Here is a 16,962-nt window from a genome sequence, read left to right as displayed (position 1 = left end):
CGGGGTCCTTGGGGGGGGGGGAAACACACCTGTGGGGTTATGGGGACGTGGGGGTGAGGGGGGCGGGATGGGGAGACACCTCTACGGGGCTTTGGGGACATCGGGGTCCTGGAGAGGGACACATCCGTGGGGTTGTGGGGTTATGGGATCGCTGGGGGGGGGTCGGACCCGCCGCCCTTTGGGTTCGGCGCTTTGGGGCGGCGCAGCTCCGCCACGGGGCGGAGATTCCGGTACGGGCGGGGCGGGGCGGCCGCTCCGGTGCTGAGCGCGGTGCCGGTGTCCGTCCCGGTATCGGTGCCGGTGTCACCCCCCGGTGTCACCCCCCGGTGTCACCCCCTGGTGTCACCCCCTGGTGTCACCCCCCGGTGTCCCCCGCCATGGTGAGCGCTGCGGTCACTTTCGCTTTCACTTCCCGGGTGGGACGGCACCGCCTTTGTCCCCATGTCCCCCCCCGTCCCTTTGTCCCCTTGTGTCCCCCCCGCCCCTCCGTCCCCCTGGCTTTGCTGCCCCCCGTCCCACTGACCCTCGGGACCCCCATCCCAACCCCTGTCCCCAAAGCCCCCACAGCCCCCCCCATCTCCACGCTCCCCGGGTCCCCAAAGCCACCGCAGCTCCATGCTCCCCCCCAGCCGAGGTCCCCAAAGTCACCGTACCTCCAGGTCCCCGTCCCGTGACCCCCGTGTCCCCATCCCACTTCCCCGAGGTCACCAATGTCCCATGTCCCCACTGATCCCCCACTCCCTGTCCCCAAAGCCCCCACGTCTCCAAGGTCCTCCACCCCCGAGGTCCCAATGTCCCCAAAGTCCCCACGTCACCAAGGTCCCTCATCCCATGTCCCTAAAGCCCCATGGTGCCCCATGTCTCTGTCCCCAAGGTCCCCACAGTCCCCATGTCCCTGAGGTCCCCCATCCCACATCCCCCACCCCATGTCCCCATCCCCAAGGTCCTCATGTCCCCAAGGTCTCCCACCCCATGTCCTCCATCCCCAAGGTCCCAAAGTCACCATGTCACCAAGGTCCCTCATCCTGTGTCCCCGGGGGCCCCAAAGTCCCCAAGGTCCCTCACGTCCCCCATCCCTACGGTCCCTGTGTCCCCAGAGTCCCCACACCCCTGAGGTCCCCCATCCCCACAGTCCCCAGTGTCACCATAACTCCATGGTTCCCCAGCCCATGTCCCTAAAGCCCCTGTGTCCCCAATGTCCTCCATCCCATGTCCCTGCCCCCCACCCCATGGGCCCCAAAGTCCCCACATCCCTCTGTCCCCAAGGTCCCCAAATCTCCATGGCCTCCCATCCCATGTCCCTGTGTCCCCAAAGTCCCCACACCCCTGAGGTCCCCCTTCCTCAACCCGTGTCCCCAACATGTCCCCATCCTATGGCCCCAAGGTCACCACATCTCCGCGGTCCCCCATCCCACAACCCAAAAGCCCCTGTCCCCAAGGTCCTCGAGGTCCCCATCCCACGTCCTTGAGGTCCCCAAGGTCCCTCACCCCGTACCTCTGTCCCCAAAGCCCCCACGTCCCCAAGGTTTCCCCATCCCACGTCGCCAAGGCCGCAATGTCCCCAAAGTCCCCACATCTCCACGGTCCCCCCATCCCCGAGGTCCCCCCAACCCCCCCCCGATGTCCCCAGGCGGAGTTGGCCCGGTGTCACCGTGAGGCAGAGGAGGTGACGGAGCTGATGAGGCAAAACGTGGCCAAAGCTTTGGAGCGCGACGTGAAGCTGGGGGAGCTGGGGGGGCGAGCGGAGGAGCTGAGTGCCATGGTGGGACATGGGGGGGGCGCTGGGGGGCGGGTTGGGGACACGGAGTCTGTGGGGACGTGGGCTTTGGGTGGGGACACTATGGGACACAGCGTCAGGGAGGGACGCAGCCCCAAGGGACACCATGGGGACAGGACCCTGGGGGGGGGCACTATGGGGACATGGAGTCTATAGGAGACACAGCCCTAAAGGGACACTATGGGGACATGGAGTCTATGGGGATGTGGCACTAAGGGGACACTATGGGGACATGGAGTCTATGGGGATGTGGCACTAAGGGGACACTATGGGGACAGGACCTGGGGGGGGACACTATGGGGACACGGAGTCTATGGGGATGTGGCACTAAGGGGACACCATGGGGACACGGAGTCTATGGGGATGTGGCACTAAGGGGACACTATGGGGACACGGAGTCTATGGGGATGTGGCACTAAGGGGACACCATGGGGACACGGAGTCTATAGGGACTTGGGTTTGGGGGGGGACGATGTGGCCTTTGGTGACACTATGGGGACATGGGGTCTATGGGGATGTGGCACTAAGGGAACACTATGGGGACATGCAGTCTATGGGGATGTGGCCCTGGGGACACTATGGAGACAGGACCCTGGGGGGAGGGGGGGGCAATATGGGGACACAGCCCTAAGGGTACACTATGGGGACACAGAGTCTATGGGGACGTGGCACTAAGGGGACACAGTCCTGGGGGGACGAATATGGCCTCAGGGGACACGGTCCTGTTATGGGGGACACACAAGCGATGGGGGGGCGGAGCCCATAACGCCCCCCGCACGTCCCCATAACGCCCCGGCACGTCTCCATAACGCCCCCCGCACGTCCCCATAACGCCCCGGCACGTCTCCATAACGCCCCCCGCACGTCCCCATAACGCCCCGGCACGTCCCCATAGCGCCCCCCGCATGTCCCCATAGCGCCCCCCGCACGTCCCCATAGCGCCCCCCGCACGTCCCCATAGCGCCCCCCGCACGTCCCCATAGCGCCCCCTGCACGTCTCCATAGCGCCCCCCGCACGTCCCCATAGCGCCCCCCGCACGTCCCCATAGCGCCCCCTACACGTCCCCATAGCGCCCCCTACACGTCCCATAACGCCCCCCGCACGTCTCCATAGCGCCCCCCGCACGTCTCCATAGCGCCCCCTACACGTCCCCATAGCGCCCCCTACACGTCCCATAACGCCCCCCGCACGTCCCCATAGCGCCCCCCGCACGTCTCCATAGCGCCCCCCGCACGTCCCCATAGCGCCCCCCGCACGTCGCCATAGCGCCCCCTACACGTCTCCATAGCGCCCCCTGCACGTCGCCATAGCGCCCCCTGCACGTCCCCATAGCGCCCCCTGCACGTCCCCATAGCGCCCCCCGCACGTCCCCATAGCGCCCCCCGCACGTCTCCATAGCGCCCCCCGCACGTCTCCATAGCGCCCCCCGCACGTCCCCATAGCGCCCCCCGCACGTCCCCATAGCGCCCCCTACACGTCCCATAACGCCCCCCGCACGTCCCCATAGCGCCCCCCGCACGTCCCCATAGCGCCCCCCCGCACGTCCCCATAGCGCCCCCCGCACGTCTCCATAGCGCCCCCTACACGTCCCCATAGCTCCCCCTACACGTCCCCATAGCTCCCCCTGCACGTCTCCATAGCGCCCCCTGCACGTCCCCATAGCTCCCCCTACACGTCCCCATAGCGCCCCCTACACGTCCCCATAGCGCCCCCTACACGTCCCCATAGCGCCCCCTACACGTCCCCATAGCGCCCCCTACACGTCCCCATAGCGCCCCCCGCACGTCTCCATAGCGCCCCCTACACGTCCCCATAGCTCCCCCTACACGTCCCCATAGCGCCCCCTACACGTCCCCATAGCGCCCCCTACACGTCCCCATCTGTCCCCGCAGAGCTCCACCTTCCGGCGCAGCACCAGGGCGGTGCGGAGGCAGCAGCGCCCCCAGCGGAGTTGCGGGGCGAGCAGAGCGCGGTGGGCGGCGCTGGGGGTGGGGGCGGCGGTGCTGGTGCTGCTATTGGGGCTGGGGTTGGGGCTGGGGCTGCGATGGGCCGCCCCTACAGCACCGCAACGCCCCACCCAGGAACCGGGAACCCCAAAATGGGGCTGAGAGAGGGGCTGGGAGACCCTACAGGGAACGGTGGGATGTGATTTGGGAGACCCTACAGCAGATTATGGGGTGTGATTTGGGAGAGCCTACAACAGATTATGGGATGTGATTTGGGAGACCCTACAACAGATTATAGGATGTGATATGGGAGATCCTACAGGGAACACTGGGATGTGATATGGGAGATCCTACAGGGAACGTTGGGATGTGATATGGGAGATCCTACAGGGAACACTGGGATGTGATATGGGAGATCCTACAGGGAACGTTGGGATGTGATATGGGAAATCCTACAGGGAACGTTGGGATGTGATATGGGAGATCCTACAGGGAACGTTGGGATGTGATTTGGGAGACCCTACAGGGAACGGTGGGATGTGATATGGGAAATCCTACAGGGAACGTTGGGATGTGATATGGGAGATCCTACAGGGAACGTTGGGATGTGATTTGGGAGATCCTACAGGGAACGTTGGGATGTGATTTGGGAGACCCTACAGGGAACGGTGGGATGTGATATGGGAAATCCTACAGGGAACACTGGATGTGATATGGGAGACCCTACAGGGAACAGAGACCAAGACATTGTGACCTGCTGGGGAGACCCTATAATAAACAGATTGGGAACTGTTAGGGAAACCCTACAGTACACAGCAGGACCTGCCCTGGGAAACCCTACAATAAACAGAGATTGGGACCCGTAGAGGAGACCCTACAATAAATGATGGGACGTGTTGTGGGAGACCCTACAATAAAGACCGGGATCTGCTGGGGAGACCCTACAATAAACATCAGGACCTGCTGTGGGAGACCCTACAATAAAAACAGACCAGGATCTGCTGCAGAGACCCTACAATAAACACTGAGATGGACTTTGGGAGACCCTACAATAAACAAAGGTTGGGATCCATGGAGGAGACCCTACAAGGAACCAACACTGGGATCTGCTGGGGAAACCCTACAAGAAACACCGGGCCGGGTTATGGGAGACCCTACAATAAACACTAAGGCCGACCCCATGGTTCTGGTGGTACCTGGGGAGGGGACAAGGAACGGGTGGCCCTGGTGGGGACCTGGTGACACTCGGGGAGGTGACAGGGAGCCCGTGGAGCCAGCTGGTGGCACTTGGGATGGGGACCTGGTGGGGACTTTGGGGACCTGGTGGCACTTGGAAGAGTGACAACGGGTGGCCCTGGTGGGGACCACGGGGGTCTGGTGGCATTCAGGGAGGTGACAAGGAGATGGTGGCACTTAGGGTGGGGACAGAGACTGGGTGGTCCTGGTGGGGACCTTAGGGACCTGGTGACATTCAGAGGGGTGACAGGGACCCAATGGTGCCAGCTGGTGGCACTTGGGATGGGGACCTGGTGGGGATATTGGGGACCTGGTGGCACTCGGGGTGGTGACACAGACCTGGTGGCAGGGAGGTGACAGGGAGCTGGTGGCCCTGGTGGGGACCTTAGGGAGCTTGTGGCACTTAGGGTGGTGACAGGGACCTTGGTGGCTGTGGTGGCACTTGGGGAGGGGACAAGGAGCTGGTGGCCCTGGTGGGGACCACAGGGGTCTGGTGGCACTTGAGGTGGTGACAGGGACCCCATGGCTCTGGTGGCACTTGAGATGGAGACCTGGTGGGGACTTTAGGAACCTGGTGGCACTCGGGGTGGGGACAGGGACATTGGTGGCTCTGGTGGCACCTGGGAAGGGGATGGGGAGCTGGTGGCACTTGGAGAGGGGACAAGGAGCTGGTGGCCCTGGTGGGGACCACAGGGGTCTGGTGGCACTTGAGATGGGGACCTGGTGGGGACTTTAGGAACCTGGTGGCACTTGGGTAGGTGACAGGGACCCAGTGGTCCTGGTGTCCTCTATGGGAGGGACAAGGACCTGGTGGCTGTGGTGGGGACTTTGGGGACCTGGTTGGCACTCGGGGAGGTGACAGGGAGCTGGTGGCAGTGGTGACACACAGGGAGGTGACAGGGAGCTGGTGGCAGTGGTGACACACAGGGAGGTGACAGGGAGCTGGTGGCCCCAGTGGGGACCACAGAGGTCTGGTGGCACTCGAGGTGGCGACAGGGACGTTGGTGGCTCTGGTGGCACTTGGAAAAGGGATGGGGACCTGGTGGGGACTTCGGGGAGCTGGTGGCACTCGGGGAGGTGACAAGGAGCTGGTGGCCCTGGCGGGGACCTTAAGGACCTGGCGGCAGCGATGGCGCTCAGGGAGGTGACCTTCGTGTCCCCTGGGGAGGTGACAAGGACGGCTGTCCACCGCGTCACCCGCCGCGCGACGTCACCACGCAGCCTCTGCCACCAACGGCACCTTTAATGCCACCCCACCTCCACGTCCCCGCATCCCGACGGGGTGGGGTGGCCCCGTGTCCCCCCGCGTCCCTCCCCTGTCCCCACGTCACCGCGCTCCCTGCCGCTTGCAGATCTCATCCCGCACCCGCTGGCACAGGGCGCCGCGCAACGCCGGCTCCAAGGGGCTGAGGGCGCAAACCCTGCGGGTCACCTCCTCTGCGCTGTCACCCTGCGGGGTCACAGGCGGTGAGCAGATATGGGGAGGGGTCCCAACCGCAGCCCCCCCCCCAAATAAAGCCCCCCCGCACCTGGTGCACGATGACGCTGGTGACGTTCCCGTCGTCCCCTTCGTAATCCAGGCAGAAGAGCCGGGCGCCGCGGGGGGGGTGAGGAGGGGGTGGGGGGGACCCCGGGCTGCTGTCACCTGCAGGGACCCCTGTCCCCCCCCCCCCCCAAAGCACAACGTCACCCTGAAGGCCCCCCTACCACCACCACCACTCTTGGGTGCCCCCCCCCCACAAACCCACCCCGGGACCCCCCCCACGTACTCCTCACCCCACGTTGGGTCCCCGCAAACCCACCCTTGGGTGCCCCCCCCCCCCCCCACCCATGCCCCTTCTCCCATATTGGGTGCCCCCATGCCCACCTTTGGGTGCTCCCCACCCCAAGACCCGTCCGCCCCCACCCCAAAAGTCCATCTTGAGGACCCTCCCATGCCTCCCCTCATCCATACTGGGTGCCCCCAAACCCACCCTTGGGTGCCCCCCCCCCCCACCCATCCCCCCATGCCCCTTCTCCCATATTGGGTGCCCCCATGCCCACCTTTGGGTGCTCCCCACCCCAAGACCCCTCCGCCCCCACCCCAAAAGTCCATCTTGGGGACCCTCCCATGCCCCTCCTCATCCACACTGGGTGCCCCCAAACCCACCCTTGGGTGCCCGCCTTCACCCCAAGCCCACCCTGAAGACACCCCCAAGACCCTCCTCCATATCAGGTGTTTCTACGCCCCCCTTCAAGTGCTCCACCCAACCCCAAGCCCACCCTGGGGACCCCCCACCCCACATTGGGTGCCCCCAAACCCACCCCAAGCCCACCCTGGGGACCCCCCCACGCCCTTCACCCCACATTGGGTGTCCCCACCCCACCCCCACCCCCCCAATGCTTCCCCCACAAGCCCATCATGGGGACCCTCCCATGACCCCCCTCACGTGGGTGCCCCTAAACCCACCCTTGGGTGCCCCCCTACACCCTGAGGCCCCCCCCATACCCTACCCCCATACTGGGGGTCCCCATACCCACCTTTGGGTGCTCCCCACCCCGTGGCCATGCCAAGACCCCCCCCCCGCCTCCAATGCCTCCCCCTAAACCCACCCTGTGGACCCCCCACCCCACATTGGCTGCCCCTAAACCCACCCTTGGGTGCCCCCAACCCTACCCCAAGCCCACCCTAGGAACCCCCCCCCACGCCCCCCTCCCACATTGGATGCCCCCAAACCCACCTTTAGGTTCCCCCCCCCACTCACCGGATCTCCTCGCTCTGTACACGGGCTGATCGGGGCGGCGGGGCCGGGGGGGGGCTGCGGTGTGCCGCCCCCGAGCTCTGCCCCGTGCCTGCCTGACGGCGCGCTCGTAGGCGTCCCTGGGCAGCGGGGCTCAGCACCGGGACACCGGGAAAGGGGGGGAGAGGGGAGGGGAACCGAGCACCGGGAGGAGTGGGGGGGGGGGGGGGGGGCGTGGAGGGGAGAGTATTGAGAGCATAGGGGGTGTATTGTGGGGAAACGGAGCGGGGAATGAGAGCCGGGAAAGGGAAGAGAGAGCACCGGGGGGACACCGGGGGAGAGTTACAGGAGTACCGGGGGGGTACGGGAATACCGGGGGAGGCTCTAGGGTACCGAGGAGGGCTATGAGGGTGTAGGGCGGCTGTAGGACACCGTAAAGGGGGACGCGCGTGCACTCCAGGAGGGGAACGGGGGAAACGGGGTCCCGGGGTGTTACCGGAGGCACTGCCGGTACCTGGCCAGCTGGTTCCGGCGGATGTGCCGCACGAAGCCGTGGCTCATGTCGAGCCGCCCGCCCGGCCGGCAGCGCCGCCCCGAACTCGTCTCCATCCGCCGGGACAGGGCGGGAGGCGGCAACCGAACCCCGCCGGTACCGGGACGCGGCCCCTTTAAAAGTTCCGCCGGAGTTCGCGGAGGCGCTCTGCGCAGGCGCGGAGCCCGCAGAGAGCAGTGCGCAGGCGCAAAGCAGGCACGGCGCACTGCGCAAGCGCGGAACCCGAAGAGCGCTGGATTCCGCCGAGAGCAGTGCGCAGTCGCACAGCGAGCACGGCGCATTACGCATGCGTGGAGGCGCCGTTGCGCTATGCGCACGCGCGGTGAGGAGTGACGCATGCGCATTGCTGTATCGGCGCACGCGCAGTGCGCAGCGATGTCGAGCCGCGGGAAGAGGGAGCGGGACCGGGAGCGGGAGCGGGCGGCGGCGCGGGGCTCCGGGTCGGCATCGGCGCGGGGATCCTCACGGAGCCGCCGGGACAGCGATGCGGACAGGGCCCGCGGCCGGAGGGAAGCGGAGCGCGGCCGGGAGAAACGGGAGGCGGCGGCGGAACCCGGGCCGGGCCTGGGGCTGGGCCTGGGGCTGGGGCTGGGCCTGCTCGGCGGGACCGCGCGCGGCCGGAGGGAAGCGGGAGGCGGGAATTGGACCGGAACCGGAAGCGGCGGAGCTGCGCGCGTTAAGCGGGAGCGGGAGGAGGACGGAGACTCAGAGCCCGAACCGGAACCTACGGGTAGGGGGGGGGGGCAGGTGTGGGGTCACTGGTGGCTGTATGGGGTCCGGTATGGGGTCCGTTATGGGGGTGTGGGGTCAGTTGTAGCTGTGTGGGGTTGTGGGGTCACTTATAGGGGTGTGGGGTCAGTCGTGGCTGTATGAGGTCTGTTATGGGGGATGGGGTCAGTTTTGGGGGTGTGGGGCCAATTATCGGGATGTGGGGGCGTGGGGTCTGTTATGGGGGTATGGGAGCATGGAGTCCGTTGTGGGGGTGTGGGGTCAGTCGTAGCTCTGTGGCGGTGTGGGGTCAATTGTAGTGTGGGCTCACTTACGGGAGTGTGGGGGTATGGGGTCAGTTGTGGCCATATGGGGTCAGTTGTGGGGCTGTGGGTTCAGTTGTGGGAGTATGTGAGTGTGGGGTCAGTTGTGGCAGTATGGGGGCGTGGGGTGAATTATGGGGGTCTGGGGTCAGGTGTGGGGATGTGGGCTCAGTCATAGCTCTGTGGGGGTGTGGGGTCAGTCATGGCTGTATGAGATCTGTTTATGGGGTGTGGGGTCAGTCAAGGGGGTGTGGGGTCCGTCGTGGCAGTGTGGGGTCCGTTATGGGGTATGGGGGGAGCAAGGGGGGTTGGGGACAGGTTTGAGGCTGTGGGGTGGATCCAGGAGGGTTCTGGGGGTGTCTGTAGGGATACTTGGGGGAAATTGGGGTCGAGTTCTGGTCTGTAGGGTGGGACTGGGGGCACTGGAGTTTGCAGTGGGTGTATGGGGGGAACCAGGACCGGTTCTGGGGGGGGGGGTTGGTGTCAGGTTGGGGGGAGCAGAGCTGGATCCTGGGGCCTGGGGTCACGTAGAGGCAGAGCCAGGGCTGGTGTGGGGTGCGTGGGACCAGGTATGCGAGCGGGGGGGGGGGAACTGGGTCTGGTTCCAGGGGCTCTGCGAGGGCGCAGGGCCGGTCTGGGGGGGTCAATTATAGGGGCGTGGGGTGGGGAACGAGGGAATGTGAGGTCAGATCCAGAGCTGTGGGGTGGGGGTGGGATTCTGTGGGGTGGGACTGGGGCTGGTTTGGAGCTCAGATCTCAGCACCCCCCCTCCCTCGTTGCCCCATTCACCAACCAGCTGTACCCCCCCCAATCCCCCCCAGTGCGCTATGGCCGCTTTGACCCCGAGGACCAACGCAGCCGTCACTGCCCCTACCTGGACACCATCAACAAGTGAGAAGCAGGGAGGGAGCACCCAGAGGTGGGGAGGGGGCAGAGGAAGGAGATGAGCAGCGCCGGGGGTCCCCGTGGCCGCCCTTCAGCTCTGCTGCCTTGCAGGAGCGTGCTGGATTTTGACTTTGAGAAGCTCTGCTCCATCTCGCTGTCCCACATCAACGTCTACGCCTGCCTGGTGTGCGGGAAATACTTCCAGGGTGAGAGCTGTGGGCTGGGGAGCAGCCCCCCACCCTCTGGGGTTTTTTGGGAGGGGAGGGGGGGGGGGGTTGAGCCCTGACACCTCCTCTCACCCGCAGGCCGGGGGCTGAAGTCGCACGCCTACATCCACAGCGTGCAGTTCAGCCACCACGTCTTCCTCAACCTCCACACCCTCAAGTTCTACTGCCTGCCTGACAACTACGAGATCATCGACTCCTCTCTGGAGGACATCACGGTGCGCCGCAGCACCTGGGGGGGCGGGGGGCGGCTTCGCGTCCCCCCCCCTTCTCGTCGTCACACCTCCTTGTCCCCTCCGTTGTGCAGTATGTGCTGAAGCCCACCTTCACCGCGCAGCAGATCAGCAACCTGGACAAGCAGGCCAAGCTGTCCCGCGCCTACGACGGCACCACTTACCTGCCCGGCATCGTGGGGCTCAACAACATCAAAGCCAACGACTACGCCAACGCCGTGCTGCAGGTTTGGCTTTGGGTTTGGGGGTGCAGAAGGGGCAGAGGGGGGTTTTGGGGAGCGGCGCCCACACGGCGTGCCGCCCCCAGGCTCTGTCCAACGTCCCCCCGCTGCGGAATTACTTCTTGGAGGAGGACAACTACAAGAACATCAAACGGCCTCCCGGGGACATCATGTTCCTCCTGGTGCAGCGTTTTGGGGAGCTGATGAGGAAGCTGTGGAACCCCCGCAACTTCAAGGCTCACGTCTCGCCCCACGAGATGCTGCAGGCCGTGGTGCTGTGCAGCAAAAAGAATTTCCAGATCACCAAGCAAGGTGAGGCCCCGTGGGATGCGGCAGCTGCTGCCGCCGGCGCTGCACCCACAGCCATCTTCTTTTTCTTCCTCCTCCTCCTCCTCCTCCTCCCTGTTTGCAGGGGATGGGGTGGATTTCCTCTCGTGGTTCCTCAACGCGCTGCACTCGGCCCTGGGTGGCACCAAGAAGAAGAAGAAAAGTGAGTGGGGGCCGTGGCCTTTGTCACCCCTCCCGTGGCCTTTGTCACCCCTCCCGTGGCCTTTGTCACCCCTCCCGTGGCCTTTGTCACCCCAATGCTGTCCTCGTGCTCCTTATGTCACCCCCTGTGCCCCTCTGTCAGCCCTTTCCCACCCCCTTGGTCACCCCTCGTGCCTTTTTGTCACCCCCCACGTTGCCCCTTGTGCCCCTTTGGTCACCCCTCATCCCTCCTTTCTCACTTCCTTTGCTCTCTGTGGCTCTCCTTGTCACCCCGTGTCCCTTTTGTCACCCTTTTGCCACCCCTGTGCCTCCCTGTCACCCCTTGTGTTACTCCCTGTGGCCCCTCTGTCACCCCTCATGCCCCTCTGTCACCCCTTGTGTCACTCCCTGCACTCCTCTGCCACTTATTATGCTCCTCTGTCACCCTTCTTGTCACCCCACGTCCCTTTTGTCACCCCTTTGCCACCCCTGTGCCCCACTGTTACCCCCTTGTCACTCCTGTGCCCCTTTGGTCGTCACCTCTCTGCCACCCCCTGCCCCTTGTCACTCCCATGTCACCCCTGTGCCCCATGTCACCTCATGTCACTCCCTCTGTCACTTCCATGCTCCTCATCACTGTCTGCCACCCCCCCATGCTTCCTAACACCTTGTCACTCCCTTGTCACCCCCTCTGCCACCCCTGTGCCCTGTTGTCACCCTTCTGCCACTCCTGTACCTCATGTCATCCCTTTGTCACCCCCATGTCACCTCCGTGCCACCCCCATGCCCCATGTCACCCCTCTGCCATCACAGTGCCCCTCTATCACCCTTCTGTCACCCCAGCACCCTGCATCACCGCATGCCCCTCTATCACCCCTCTGTCTCCCTTCTGCCCCCCTTTAGCACCCCCATGTCACCCCTCCGCCACCCCCGTGCCCCTCTGCCACCCCCCCATGCTTCCTAACACCTTGTCACTCCCTTATCACCCCCTCTGTCACCCCTCTGCCACCACGTAGCACCCCGGTGCCCCCCATCCCTCTCCAGCTCCCCCCCCACCAACACGGCTCTGTACCCGCAGCCATCGTCACCGACGTCTTCCAGGGCTCCATGCGCATCTTCACCAAAAAGCTGCCGCACCCCGACCTGGTGGGTACCCCCCCATATCCCCCCCCCCAGAGCTGGTGGGTACCCCCCCATATCCCCCCCCCAGACCTGGTGGGTACCCCCCCCATATCCCCCCCCAGACCTGGTGGGTACCCCCCCATATCCCCCCCCCCCCCAGACCTGGTGGGTACCCCCCCATATCCCCCCCCCCCCCAGACCTGGTGGGTACCCCCCCATATCCCCCCCCCCCCCAGACCTGGTGGGTACCCCCCCATATCCCCCCCCCCCCCCAGACCTGGTGGGTACCCCCCCATATCCCCCCCCCCCCCAGACCTGGTGGGTACCCCCCCATATCCCCCCCCCCCCATATCCCCCCCCCCCCCAGACCTGGTGGGTACCCCCCCATATCCCCCCCCCCCATATCCCCCCCCCCCAGACCTGGTGGGTACCCCCCCATATCCCTCCCCCAGACCTGGTGGGTACCCCCCCATATCCCCTCCCCCGACCTGGTGGGTACCCCCATATCCCCCCCCCGACTTCATGAATACCCCCATAACCCCCCCCCAGACCTCGTGAGTACCCCTATAACCTCCCCCAGATCTGGTGAGTGCCCCCATGCCCCCAGACCTTGTAAGTGCCCCATAATGCCCCCAGACCTGGTGAGTACCCCCATAACTCCCGCCCACACCCCCCCCAGACCTGGTGGGTCTCCCCATAACCCCCCCCCTCCCCAGACCTCGTGAGTGCCCCCATAACCCTTCCCCCCCCCCCGACCTGGTGAGTACCCCCATAATGCCCCCCGACCTCATAACTACTCCATAGCCCCCCCAGACCTGGTGAGTACCCCATAACTCCCCCCCCCCACACCCCCCAGACCTGGTGGGTCTCCCCATACCCCCCCTCAGACCTGGTGAGTGCCCCCATAATGCCCCCAGACCTGGTGAGTACCCCCATAATGCCCCCCGACCTCATAACTACTCCATAGCCCCCCCAGACCTGGTGAGTAGCTCATAACTCCCCCCCACACCCCCCCCAGACCTGGTGGGTACCCCCATATCCCCCCCCAACTTCATGAATACCCCCATAACCCCTCCCAGACCTGGTGGCCACCCCCATAACCCCCCCCAGACCTCGTGAGTACCCCTATAACCCCCCCCAGATCTGGTGAGTGCCCCTATGCCCCCAGACCTTGTAAGTGCCCCCATAATGCCCCCAGACCTGATGAGTACCCCCATAACCCCCCCAGACCTCATAACTACCCCATAGCCCACCCAGACCTGGTGAGTACCCCCATAACCCCTCCCTACACCTCGGGAGTACCCCCATAATGCCCCCCGACCTCATAACTACCCCATAACCCCCCGAAACCTGGTGAGTTCCCCATAACTCCCCCCCCCACACCCCCCAGACCTGGTGGGTCTCCCCATACCCCCCCTCAGACCTGGTGAGTGCCCCCATAACTCCCCCCCACACCCCCCCCTCCAGGACCTGGTGGGTCTCCCCATAACCCCCCCCCTCCCCAGACCTTGTGAGTGCCCCCATAACTCCCCCCCCCTCCCCCCAGACCTGGTGAGTACCCCCATAACTCCCCCCCACACCCCCCAGACCTGGTGGGTCTCCCCATACCCCCCCTCAGACCTCGTGAGTGCCCCCATAATGCCCCCAGACCTGGTGAGTACCCCCATAACTCCCCCCACACCCCCCCCCCCCCCCAGACCTGGTGGGTCTCCCCATAACCCCCCCCCCCCGACCTGGTGAGTACCCCCATAATGCCCCCTGACCTCATAACTACTCCATAGCCCCCCCAGACCTGGTGAGTAGCCCATAACTCCCCCCCACACCCCCCCCCGACCTGGTGGGTACCCCCATATCCCCCCCCCAACCTGGTGGGTACCCCCATATCCCCCCCCCAACCTGGTGGGTACCCCCATATCCCCCCCCCCAACCTGGTGGGTACCCCCATACCCCCCCCCGACTTCATGAATACCCCCATAACCCCCCCCAGACCTTGTGAGTACCCCTATAACCCCCCCAGACCTGGTGAGTGCCCCCATGCCCCCCAGACCTTGTAAGTGCCCCCATAATGCCCCCAGACCTGGTGATTACCCCCATAATGCCCCCCAACCTCATAACTACCCCATACCCCCCCCCCCCAGACCTGGTGAGTGCCCCCATAATGGCCCCCCACCCAATAACTACCCCATAGCCCCCCCAGACCTGGTGAGTACCCCCATAACTCCCCCCCACACCCCCCAGATCTGGTGGGTCTCCCCATAACCCCCCCCCTCCCCAGACCTCGTGAGTGCCCCCATAATGCCCCCAGACCTGGTGAGTGCCCCCATAACTCCCCCCCACACCCCCCCCCCCAGACCTGGTGGGTCTCCCCATAACCCCCCCCCCCGACCTGGTGAGTACCCCCATAATGCCCCCGACCTCATAACTACTCCATAGCCCCCCCAGACCTGGTGAGTAGCCCATAACTCCCCCCCACACCCCCCCCCGACCTGGTGGGTACCCCCACACCCCCCCCCGACCTGGTGGGTACCCCCACACCCCCCCCCGACCTGGTGGGTACCCCCATATCCCCCCCCCCAACCTGGTGGGTACCCCCATATCCCCCCCCGACTTCGTGAGTACCCCTATAACCCCCCAGATCTGGTGAGTGCCCCCATGCCCCCCAGACCTTGTAAGTGCCCCCATAATGCCCCCAGACCTGGTGACTACCCCCATAATGCCCCCCAACCTCATAACTACCGCATACCCCCCCTCAGACCTGGTGAGTGCCCCCATAATGGCCCCCGACCTCATAACTACCCCATAGCCCCCCCAGACCTGGTGAGTACCCCCATAACTCCCCCCCACACCCCCCAGACCTGGTGGGTCTCCCCATACCCCCCCTCAGACCTGGTGAGTGCCCCCATAATGCCCCTAGACCTGGTGAGTGCCCCCATAACCCCCCCCAGACCTCATGAATATCCCCATAACCCCTCCCTACACCTCGTGAGTATCCCCATAATGCCCCCCAACCTCATAACTACCCCATAGCCCCCCAGACCTGGTGAGTACCCCATAACTCCCTCCCCCCCCCCCCCCAGACCTGGTGGGTCTCCCCATACCCCCCCCAGACCTCGTGAGTACTCCTATAACCCCCCCCCAGATCTGGTGAGTGCCCCCATGCCCCCCAGACCTTGTAAGTGCCCCCATAATGCCCCCCGACCTCATAACTATCCCATAGCCCCCCAGACCTGGTGAGTACCCCATAACTCCTCTCCACACCCCCCAGACCTGGTGGGTCTCCCCATACCCCCCCCCAGACCTGGTGAGTACCCCATAACTCTCCCCCACGCCCCCTCAGACATGGTGGGTCTCCCCATACCCCCCCCTCCCCCCAGACCTGGTGAGTGCCCGCCCCCATAACTCCCCGCAGACCTGGTGGGTCCCCCCATAACCCCCCCCCAGGTTGTGGGGCTGCCCCCCAGCAATGCCCACCCTGCACCCATCCCACAGCCAGCCGAGGAGAAAGCACAGCTGCTGCAGAACGCCGAGTACCAGGAGACCATGGTGGAGTCCACCTTCATGTACCTGACCCTGGATCTGCCCACTGCTCCGCTCTACAAGGACGAGAAGGAGCAGCTCATCATCCCCCAGGTGCCTCTGTTCAGCATCCTGGCCAAATTCAACGGGGCCACGGAAAAGGAGTACAAAACCTACAAGGAGAACTTCCTGAAGCGCTTCCAGCTCACCCGCCTGCCCCCCTACCTCATCTTCTGCATCAAACGCTTCACCAAGAACAACTTCTTCGTGGAGAAGAACCCCACCATCGTCAACTTCCCCATCACGTGGGTGCTCCGCTTCCCCCAGCCCGGGGGCTTTTGGGGGGGTTTCCCCCAACCTGGGCGTTTTGGGGGGGGGGTTCCCCCACCCACAGCTTTTTTGGGGGGGGGGGGGCTTTAGGGGGCGTTGTTGAGGTTTGGGTTGCCCTGCAGCAACGTGGACCTGCGGGAGTACCTGTCAGAGGAGGTGCAGGCCGTGCACACCCACACCACCTACGATCTGATCGCCAACATCGTGCACGACGGGAAACCCTCCGAGGGCTCCTATCGAATCCACGTCCTGCACCACGTCAGTGCTGCCCTCGGCCTGGGGAGGCGGGGGGGGCAAAAAGGGAGGGAAGCCCTCATTGGCACCGTGTCCCCCCCCTCCTTTTCATCTCCCCCCTCCCCCCCGTGTCCCCTGGCAGGGCACCGGGAAGTGGTACGAGCTGCAGGACCTGCAGGTGACCGACATCCTGCCGCAGATGATCACGCTTTCCGAGGCCTACATCCAGGTGAGGGGCTGTGGGGGGGGGACGGGGAAAAACCGAGGGGCCAAACGTCCCCCAAATGTCCCCCAAACGCCTCCATCCCCCCCCCGTCACTCACCCCCCCCCGCCTCTGTGTTCTGCCCCAGATCTGGAAGCGTCGGGAGGAGGATGAGACGAACCAGCAAGGCGCCTGAGCTCCCCAGCACCCATTAAACGTATTTCTTTTTTTTTTTTTTTTTTTCTTTCTGCCTGGTTTTTAA

At 65.0% G+C, this 16,962-nt stretch overlaps 3 protein-coding genes across 4 annotated transcripts; 2 read left to right on the top strand and 1 right to left on the bottom strand.

The window, feature by feature from the left end:
• Nucleotides 1–66: 66 nt before the first annotated feature.
• VAMP5 (vesicle associated membrane protein 5) lies at nt 67–4,900 on the top strand. Its single transcript, XM_085242991.1, has 3 exons — nt 67–380; nt 1,631–1,762; nt 3,671–4,900. Exons 1-3 carry the CDS (start codon nt 378–380, stop codon nt 3,884–3,886), a joined length of 351 nt encoding a protein of 116 aa, XP_085099117.1. The 5' UTR covers nt 67–377; the 3' UTR covers nt 3,887–4,900.
• A 1,285-nt stretch (nt 4,901–6,185) lies between these two features.
• Nucleotides 6,186–8,432, bottom strand: C24H2orf68 (chromosome 24 C2orf68 homolog). Its single transcript, XM_085242985.1, has 4 exons — nt 8,195–8,432; nt 7,705–7,820; nt 6,490–6,617; nt 6,186–6,410 (listed from the first exon to the last, which is right to left on the bottom strand). Exons 1-4 carry the CDS (start codon nt 8,287–8,289, stop codon nt 6,288–6,290), a joined length of 462 nt encoding a protein of 153 aa, XP_085099111.1. The 5' UTR covers nt 8,290–8,432; the 3' UTR covers nt 6,186–6,287.
• A 138-nt stretch (nt 8,433–8,570) lies between these two features.
• Nucleotides 8,571–16,935, top strand: USP39 (ubiquitin specific peptidase 39). 2 transcript variants are annotated; one of them, XM_085242955.1, is made up of 12 exons: nt 8,592–8,963; nt 10,086–10,155; nt 10,261–10,355; nt 10,455–10,591; nt 10,681–10,833; nt 10,914–11,139; nt 11,240–11,317; nt 12,374–12,441; nt 15,907–16,238; nt 16,386–16,521; nt 16,640–16,726; nt 16,849–16,935. In XM_085242955.1, the coding sequence occupies exons 1-12, from the start codon at nt 8,609–8,611 to the stop codon at nt 16,894–16,896; spliced, it is 1,785 nt and encodes a 594-aa protein (XP_085099081.1). In that variant the 5' UTR covers nt 8,592–8,608; the 3' UTR covers nt 16,897–16,935. The 2 variants fall into 2 exon arrangements, with proteins under 2 accessions (XP_085099082.1, XP_085099081.1); XM_085242956.1 differs by lacking the exons at nt 16,640–16,726; nt 16,849–16,935 and having other exon boundaries at nt 8,571–8,963; nt 10,086–10,183; nt 16,354–16,490.
• Nucleotides 16,936–16,962: the final 27 nt, after the last annotated feature.

Source organism: Meleagris gallopavo, chromosome 24 (genome assembly GCF_905368555.1).
Source record: "Meleagris gallopavo chromosome 24, MGAL_WU_HG_1.1, whole genome shotgun sequence".
NCBI lineage: Eukaryota > Metazoa > Chordata > Aves > Galliformes > Phasianidae > Meleagris > Meleagris gallopavo.
Note: the sequence above shows the minus strand (reverse complement) of the source record. Positions and strands in the feature narration are given on the sequence as shown.